General features: G+C 34.0%; 1 protein-coding gene across 1 annotated transcript in view; it reads left to right on the forward strand.

Annotated features, from left to right (window-relative positions):
• LOC112517774 overlaps positions 1–3,129 on the forward strand; it is a 6,066-nt gene extending 2,937 nt beyond the window's left edge. Inside the window, exons 2-3 of the mRNA XM_025125149.1 lie at positions 694–861; positions 1,445–3,129. Coding sequence (XP_024980917.1) covers positions 694–861; positions 1,445–3,127 — 1,851 coding nt within the window. The 3' untranslated portion in view covers positions 3,128–3,129. The remainder of the gene's footprint in view (positions 1–693; positions 862–1,444) is intronic.
• The last annotated feature ends 7,053 nt before the right edge of the window (positions 3,130–10,182 follow it).

Here is a 10,182-nt window from a genome sequence, read left to right on the forward strand (position 1 = left end):
CTAAATTAAATTATAATAAAAAATTTGAGTTAAAAAATTACACAAAGAATATGAATTTTAAATAGTTTATTTGATACTAATATCGATATATTTTTATCAAGTTTTTATGATATCTTCAGTTTTATATGTTATTCAAAAATAAAAACATAATCGTTTTTTTTTCTGCTTTTTCAGGATCACATAAGACCATATTATAACAACTACTGAGATAAAAAAAAATATTAAAATTAAGATGTATCTCCCTGTATTGCGCGAGTACCCTTCTAATGTATATATATATATATATATATATATAGAGAGAGAGAGAGAGAGAGAGAGAGAGGGGAAAAGCGCCAAAGAAAGAGGGTGGAGGGGTCACCTTCTTCTACAAATCCAATAATTTATACGAACTTACAAACCAATTTTCATGCGTTGTTTAGTATATGAAGCAATGTGTGTGAAAATTAATACAATGCAATGTTGTTTTATATGTATGTGAGAAATTTCATATATGAACCAATACTGTATAAAAATTGCATTTTCATACGTATGGTTTCATTTGTAACACAACTAATAACTAAGAATTGGTTTATAAGTTCGTATAATTATTAGGTCTGTAATTACTGATTATACGTCTATATATATATACATACATATGCATGCATTCTACACAGAGTTTATGATATTATTATATATGTTGTATTTTGATTTTAGGTGAAGAAGAAGTGCAAGCTTTATGTAGATAATGCCTCAGAGAGACTAAAACTGTGTGTGAAGGCATTTTGTGCACAAGACAATATAAGTGCTCAAGCATTTGCCTCACAAGCCAACTCCCTATCCATTAATGGAACCAAACTCCTAAATGCCATCAACTCCAAGAAAGTAAGCTCCTGTTTTCATTATATATATATATATATATATATATATATATTAACGATCAAATGAAAACCATCCTCATTTGTACAAACCACCCAATTTATATATATATATATATATATATATATAAAAGCATATGTATACACTTCGACCGTAGATTGTTTTAGTACTATAAATTGATAATTGCATGAAAAAGAAACATATTTTAACTTGATTTTTATTTTAGTTAACGTACTTTCAAAACTTCCATTTTGGTACCTAAGATGTAAAGTTTTAAACATTTAAGTAACAGGGTAACCGGTTGATGCATTAACCAGTTACCATGTTAATGACATGTTGATGCGGCGAGTGATGTAGTATCCGGTTAATGCTGCAAATAAAACTGAGTTGGATACCACATCAGCATGGTAACCGGTTAATGTTTCAACCGGGCTACCCGGATACTTAAATGTTTAAAACTTTACATCTTAGATACCAAAATGGAAGTTTTAGAATCAAGTTAAACGACATTACTTTTTCATGCAACTTGTACCAAGTTAAAAGTAAAAATCAGGATATTGTATACTTACAACAGTATTTTCTGGTATAGGAAAGCATGAAATGGGAAACACTTCCAATCGAGTTCTTGAAACCCTACTGCATGAATACAGCAGAAAAGCTGCAAGCTGTGGAGATACCTGTAAAAGGCCTGCAGATTGCTTTGCATCATCTTCATTCATTCCCACCTCAAATCCTTGATCATGATCTAAAGGATAGCTTGCATAAGCTTCAAGAAAACATAACCCTAACCTTTGACCAACTCAAGTCCTGCATGCCTTCTGATCATTTGGCAACTTTTCCCGAGTCAAATCTTGAAAATCTAATGCTTCCCCTCCATTCTTTTCCTCAAACCCACAAAGATTTGCCCTCTTTTTTCTTCTTATTTTGTTCCAAATTGCTTCAAAAAAAGATGACAGAAAGTTCATCGGCAAACCCTTTGTCATCAAGGGATGAACGGAATAAAAAGAATCCAGAATGGAATCTGTCTGAATGGATCAGCACCTTTGTGAGGCATAGAAGGTTCATGCTAGCATTGAAATGTTCATTATCAGTAGGTTTTGCTGTTCTGTTTGGACTAATCTACAGCAAGCAAAATGGGATATGGTCTGGCCTGCCTGTAGCAATAAGTTTTGCAGCTTCGAGAGAAGCCGCATTTAGGGTTTCAAATCTCAAAGCTCAAGGCACTGTGTTAGGAACTGTGTATGGAGTGTTGGGCTGCTTTGTTCTTGAGAAGTTTGTTAAAGTAAGGTTCTTGATTCTTCTTCCATGGTTCATATTCTGTAGCCTGATTAGGCGAAGCCGTATGTACGGTCCAGCCGGTGGGGTGTCGGCTGTAATCGGGGCTGTCCTAGTTCTGGGCAGGGAGAATTTCGGGTCACCAACGGAGTTTGCAATCATCAGAATTGTGGAAGCATTCATCGGATTATCTTGTTCAATTGTTGTCGAACTCGTGTTCCAACCTACTAGAGCTTCAACTCTAGCCAAGATCCAACTCTCGAAGACCCTTCAAGTTTTGCACGAGTGTGTATGCGCGGTGAGCCTTGGCAGCGGCAGCAAAGATTGCATCGGAAATGGTCGAAACAAGCTCAAAGCTAATGTGAATGAGCTAAGGAAGTTCATTCAGGAGGCTGAAATGGAACCCAACTTTTGGTTTTTGCCCTTCAATGGTGTCTGTTACAATAAGCTTTTAAAGACACTATCAAACATGGAGGCTCTTTTGGTCTTTATGAACCATGCAAATGAATCTTTAGAACAAGAATCAAGGCAAATGGGAAGAACCATGAGTTTCAAGATTCTTGAAGGTGATGTTGAGCTCTTTAAGGAAATGATCCACCCTTCAATCAAGTGTTTTGAGAGGGTTATTTTGGTCAAATCACTAAACAAGCTTGACAAGGATCTTCAAAAGAGTGGCCCCTCTAGTGATATTGAATTGGGGAAGTTACCATATAGCCCTCAAAAGCTCAATGTGCATAGTGAGGATGAGATGGGCAAGATGGTAAATTCATATCTAGAAAGATCAAAGGAATTTGTTGTTGGAGAAGGGTGTGAGGAGGTGAAGGGGCATGAATTGGTGTTGAGTTTAAGTGCTTTTGCATTTTGCTTAAGAGGGTTAGTGAGGGATACCAAAGAGATTGAGAAAGGGGTTATGGAACTTTTGCAATGGGAGAATCCTTCAAGTCATGTAAATTTGTATGAAATTTCTTGCAAGATTCATGCTATATGCGATATTTGATGCGAATTGCTTCAAAAATAAATGAAAAAGATCAGATATGTTTTTGATACGATATATTTGTATTTTAAATGTCTTCGTATATTCATGTTCTCTCTTTTGTTTAGATATGCAAAATTGCAAATCAAAAGATTTGTACTTTCATGTACTCTTTTTTCTTTATCATAATATAAATTTGATATTCGATTGATAGCAAATAACAAGTGATGGAAAAGTTCAAAAAAGAACCATAAATTCTTGTAATAACCAAGAACCAATTATTTCATTACATCTTACAACTCATTGATGAAATAATCATGAATATAATTCATTTTAACCACAAAGGTGGTGCCTGATTGGTTTGAGCTTGACTTCAAAGATCAAAATTAAAGTATCAGGAGGTCTCAGGTTCAAATTCAATGAGGAATAAATTAAAATCCCCTTGTGCCAAGAAGGTTCAAATGCGGTGACTTTGGGTTATCTGCAAAACAGGTGGTTGTCATGGGATTAGTCGGCTCGTATATCAAGTTGGATATCCAGGTTAATAAAAAAAAATCATTTTCATAATTCATAATATATCATGTATTTTCATTGTTAATAACTTTTGTCATGGATATCTACAACCACATTTATCATAATTAATACATGAATATTTTAGGGGTCATTCACTAAACACTTACCCAGTAAGTACTTACCCAGTAAGTACTTACCGGATAATTTTCCTCACCGAATGAACATGACAAGAGCCAAAAATCTTACCCGGTAAGAGCGATAATAAGGACAGAGAGTCTTACCCGGTAAGTGGGAGTGGCGACTCTTACTCGGGTAAGCGCTTACCAGGTACATTGTTGTATATGATACGTTCTGATGTACTACAATCTTACCGAATTAAATAAATTATAGTGTTGACTCCTAACATTAAGCACTTACCGAGTAAGCATTTAGGTAAACAGTCCCTTAGTTTCAAGACACTCAAAATAATTACGCTTTCATTTAAACTTACCCCTAGATATGATAAATATGTAAAATGCTTGCTTTCTATCAATTTTCATTTCATAAAACTTACTTTAAAGTCATGATTTTGTTACATAGGTTTTTTTTTGGAAATTGAACTGTTAAAAACACACATATAATTATGTTGATTAGTTAGGTGTTGATGTGACACCACTCAACTTGAGTATTAAAATATATGGATTTTTTTTATTAACCTGGATATCCAATTCGTTATGCGAATCGACTAATCTCAGGACGATCACATGTGTTGCAGATAGTCTGGAGTCACTGTATTTGAACCTCCGTGGCCACAAGGGTTTTTTATGCCTCCTTGAAATTGAACATGTGACCTCCTGGTACTTTTAACCTTTAGAACCAAGCTTAAACCAATCAGACACCACCCTTATGGTTATGAAAGTTATGCTTCAAATGGAACTATGTTTTCATAAAATGAAAATTGAATTAATATGCGTACCATTTGCATATAATTAACCATATTAAAAAAGAACTAATAAAAAGGATATACTTTTATTTTTTGGTTTTTTAGGATTCATAATTAAAAATAAAATCAGAGCTTATGTGCTGAATTTGATATGCGTAGATTCGATTTGGAGAAGAGATTCTTTCTCGTAAGAACATGACAAGCTAAGTGAAGTCATTCAGAACTGGCAAGCACCCGAAAGCACTAGACCAATAAGCTAGATCTCCTTAAGGGGCAATGCAAGTCTAGCCAGACCGCTCCGCTCGTGCTTCTCCTTGCGTCTTGCAYTAGAACAGGGAAATCGCTACTAAAGCACTTTCTCTCATGAATTGAAAGAGTTCTATCTCATATAGGGTCAAAACGAGAAAGAAGTGATGTTTATGGGTTTCTTTTGCTGTTGATCTCACATTGGGAACAGCTCCCTCGTGTTTAGGATGATCGGACGAGAGATCTTCCTACGACTCCAAGAACCCGTTGTTCTATTTTCATGTTACCTTTTCTTCATCGTCAATGCGGCTCGTCCCTTCCTTGGTGAAAAGGGGGACCCCCTCCGCCGATGGTTTTCGAGCGTCTATCGATGTTGGTCCTTTTCCTTTCCATTCTAGTAAATACAACAATTTATATTTTAAAGTATAATAAATAAAACATTCATTTTTGCTTTCATAAATATTAATTATATTCTTTAAAAAGATAGCAAATAAAATTATTATATATTTTTAGAATATATATTCAACATTGTCATATTCAATTCTAACCCAACTTGTTAAATAAAACTAATGTTTTGCCCAAACGATTTGGTCCAACCCAGATAAATTATGTAAGATTAATCTTAATATAATAGGCCCAACCCAAGAGCCCAAAGGTAGTAATTTTCTCTTCAAATCTTTCCTAGTAATTTTAGTCTTAGTGATGGCCAAAAACCGGTCCTGGGTCGGGCCGGGCCGGTCCCAACCGGTGCCAAGTTTTCTCATAACCGGTCTTGGCGTAACCGGTCCCGGTCCTGGTCCTGATCAAATAGTGGAGCCCGGTCAAGCTTTATTGTAACCGGTTATGGGCCGCCGGTCCTGGTTATTAAAAAATATTTTTATTTTTTATTTTTTTAATGATATATATTTTTAATACATTATAAAATTTGTAATTAGGTCACTCAAATACACTTTAAAAATACGTTTTATTATAATTAAAATTACATTGTTTTACAAAATATAGCGAGAAACCGATAATTTTGAACGTTTTTTTGCGTTTTTGTGAATCGAGAACTTGGTATGTAAATCCCTCAAACAAGACACTTATATATAGTGTTTAGAAAGTAAAACATACGAAAAAGGGCCAAAAAACAGCTAGTTTTTTTCTTTTTGAAAAATTACGGCTACATTTTTTGTTATAAAATAGCTACATTTTTTAAAAATCAGGTCGGGCCAGGCCATAGGCCCATAACCAGTCCCGATCCCGCAAAACACCCCAAATCCATAACCGGACCTAGATTTCAGTCATATAACCGGTCCTTACCGGTCTTGATCCCGAACCGGACCGGTTTGGCCATCGCTACTTTCATTTTCGGGGGTAAAATTTATCAATTTGCCTGATACATGGTAACTTTATAACTTTTTTCATAATTAGATCTTTAAATAACAATCAATCTATCAAGGTTGTAGGTGAGTAGTGTTGGCCAATTTAACATAGTTTGAATAACTTAACTCAACTCAACTATTTCAGTTTGAAAAAGCATAATCTAAAACTTCGGAGTCGTTTACCAAACACTTACCTAGATAAGTGTTTATCAAGTCATATTACTTTACCGGATGAATAAGGCAAGAACCAAGAATCTTACCCAGTAAGATCAAGACAAGGACAAAGAGTCTTATTTGGTAAGTGAGGATGACAATTTTTACCACGGTTAGCGCTTACCGGGTAAATTGTTGCATAAAATGCAGTTTTTGTTGACTAAAATCTTACTCCATAAATAAGTGATAGTGTTGAATTTTATTGATATGTATTTACTGAACAAGTGTTTGGTAAACGACCGTTTAATTCATTATATACTGGTTTAGATTGGTGAGGTTTGGGTTGGACGGTTAGAACCTAATATTTAAAAATATAATAATATTTTAATTCCAATTCAAAAAATCAAATACTAGTGGTTGGTATGTATTGAACAACTCAAAATATTATAATCATCCAAGTTTAGGTCTAATTAGGGTTGTAAACGAATCGAACCAACACGAACATATGTTTGTTCATATTTGTTCGTTTAACTTAACCGAACAAACGAACTAACATGAACGGTAAACGAATAAAAATCTTTGTGTTCGTGTTCATTCATTCGTTTAGAAATCAAGTGTGTTTGTGTTCATTTGTTAACATGCTAAACGAACGAACATAAACGAACGGACTAAACAAACATAAACGAACATAAATAAATAAACATCACTACTTGTAGAAGGTTTCATCTGAAGACTAGGATTTTGGGGAAAAAGTGAAAAGATAAAAATTTCAAATAAGACAAAATGATGATAAAATTTAAATCTAAAAAAATTCTAAAAAACTAAAACTTAAATAAATATTATTTGAATTCAAACTAAATAAATAAAAGATTATATTTAAATTAACTATCTAAACGGATATAAACCTAAGCGGTTAAGCCTAGAGTCTAGTCTCCCCATTTTCCTTTTAGAAATGGGAAGAGTCTAAAAAACCCAATGGACTTTAGTGTTTGAAATGATTAAGTTGTTGGATAATTTTTTGAAACAAATAAGTGTTTTGTACATTCCAAAACATGTTAAATAACTTCTTAGACTTGCTAAAACATGTTATATACATCCTTTTATGACATATAAAACTGGTTAATGTGGTAAAATAATGAAAAAAACCTGAAAATAATTTATGTTTGTGTATGCATATATATGTAAAATAATGCAACCCATATTTAACAGTTTCAATAAATGCAACCCAAATCTGTAGTGGTAAATTGATTTGTGGTGATCAAGCACTAAGGCTGGAAACGCCCTATGTTCAATTTGATCTATTTTTTTGGTAAATCCTGTTTTGGACACCACATAGAACCACAATATTTTTTCCACATTGTAACACAAAACCTTAAAGCAAATCTACAAATCATATCCAATATTGTTTACCCACACTATGGAAAACACAACATTAGGAACAAAACCATTTAACATTGTTCAAAATAATTTCATATCTTTAGAAGAGAACATTGATCAACAATATAACTGACGGATGTCGAGTCCGGCAAATAATAAAATTTATGAAAATAAGCCTATTATCTCTAAAACACACTTGTAATAGCGATAAGTAGGGTCGTCTCCTCAGGGACTCGGTGTTAACCATAAGTCCAAGACGTAAACGCGTGCAAATTCATTAACATTAACAATATATAAAAAGGGGGGTTGGATGATTTATAAACAGCCTAAATATGCAAAATAAATTGGAAATTTTAAACACTAATAAGAACGAGACTAGCAATGAGCATCAATCAACTAATCATTTGGATTATATATCATCGACTCGTTCAAATAAATACTTTCTCGATAGAATTCAGTTTGGCGTGAACATTAAACACGCATCAATGCCTCATTTGTTACAAAAGCACGATTAGTATAAAACGTTTTAACAACTAATCTCTAATTAGCTAATCTAGTCTAGTCAAGGACTTAGAGTTCAATTGCTAATCGCATTAAGATCAACAAATACCAAACCTAACCAACAATTGGATGCCGATTATTTGGGTTAGATTGTACAACCTTACGACACTTGCAACTAACACACGCATCAATTGAGTATCGCTTGCTACTCGAAGAAATCTAAGAACAATTACGTATTAAAAAATTCCTCTAACATAACGAATTCAAATTAGAAAAAGCAAGGGATCCAACTCACAAATTCTAACTTAAAATGTATGGGACTGAAATTCAAAGATTGTACAAATGCATTCAATCGATTGTGAAACAATATTGAGTCTCAACTCATCCAAATTTCAAGTCGATTATAAACCCATTACTAGAAATTAAAAGATTAGCTACTCATACTTAGAACTAAAAAGAATTTACAAAATGATTGAAATTTAAGAATTAGTGAAGAAACCTGGAATTTGTCTTCAAAATGGCTACCCAATATCTCGAAATAGGCTTACTGTTTCTTCACGATTTCAGTCCTGATCAATCCTCTTGAAACTCTCGATTAGTCCTCTAATCCTCCTCTCGATTTCTGCCGTGCTACTGCTACTTCTCGCCTCAATCGACAGCCTCGATTTTTTTCTTTTCTGCTCCAATCGACAGCCCTCGATAGACAGGTTCTGTCCTTCGAATTCTGATTTTCTGCCTTCAACCGAACAGCCCTTTATCTCTCTCTCGATCGATTTCTATTGACTTCTTTCGAGACTTCTGTTTTCTACTGCTGTTGATCGACTTACAGCCTTCAATGGACAGCCTCTTTTCCCTCTTTTCTTTCAATCGACCACTGCTTCCTCTTCGATTTACAGCCTCAGCTTCTCGGCTGCTTCCTCTCGACCGACTGCCCCCGATTGCTGTCACTCTCGATCTCCTCTATATCGACAGCCTCCATTTTCTCCTCGTACTCCCCCATGATCCACGATGTGCTGCCCCCCTTCCCCATATCTCGCTGCACGTTCTCTCTCGCGAATTCTGATTTGGGCAGCAGTCTTGGGCTGCTGCTATGGGCTTTATCTTGTCATTGTTGTTGTTGTTGGCTGCTACAACATGAGATCAAAACATAAAAATCAAAATTTTTTCCCTTTCTTTTCCAAACTTAAATGACCTCATATAATTAAATATCATCTTAAATAAAAATGGAAATTTTAGGCATCTAATTGACATTAATTGCAAGGTAATTTTGACATAAAAATATATATATTTGTGCTTATCAGTAACTATTCATACATCTATTTAGTTACCTCTTGTTGGTACCACACTCAACCACAATGAACCAATGTTCAAAATAAGTGATGGATACCCCAATGTTCAATTGGTACCACACTCAACCACAATGAACCAAACAGGTAAACTAGTAGTAATGTTGAATCTACAATGCAAGAAAGATAAAGGAAAATCAAGCATTGACAGTTTTCAAAGTTAATTCCCAAGTTTCTATATTGGAGTAAAGTGAATGGAAATGTGCTTATGACACTATGACTAAAGTATAGAATTGTATGTTTGTGTATGCATATATATATATATATATCTATATATATATATATGTAAAACAATGCAACTCATATTTAACAGTTTCAGTAAATGCAACCCAGATCTTTAAAATCAAATAACGACCTATTATTTCAAAAGGTATTTGATCAAGTAAGTGATGGATACCCCAATGTTCAATTTGTTTGAATTTTTGTTAATAACTATTTTGGGCATCACATGGAACCATAGTTTCTTTTTATCACAATGTAACACAACATCTTCAAGCAAACCCTACAAATTATTGACGATAAATATAAAATATTGTGTTCCCACAGTGTCGAAAACACAACAATACAACCAAGAAAATTTAACATTGATCAAAATAATTTCATATCTTGCTAGGGAAATAATATTCTGATACCTGTTGTTTCGATTCCACTTCGATC

Source organism: Cynara cardunculus (genome assembly GCF_001531365.2).
Source record: "Cynara cardunculus var. scolymus isolate 2C chromosome LG 9, CcrdV1, whole genome shotgun sequence".
Taxonomy (NCBI): Eukaryota; Viridiplantae; Streptophyta; class Magnoliopsida; order Asterales; family Asteraceae; genus Cynara; species Cynara cardunculus.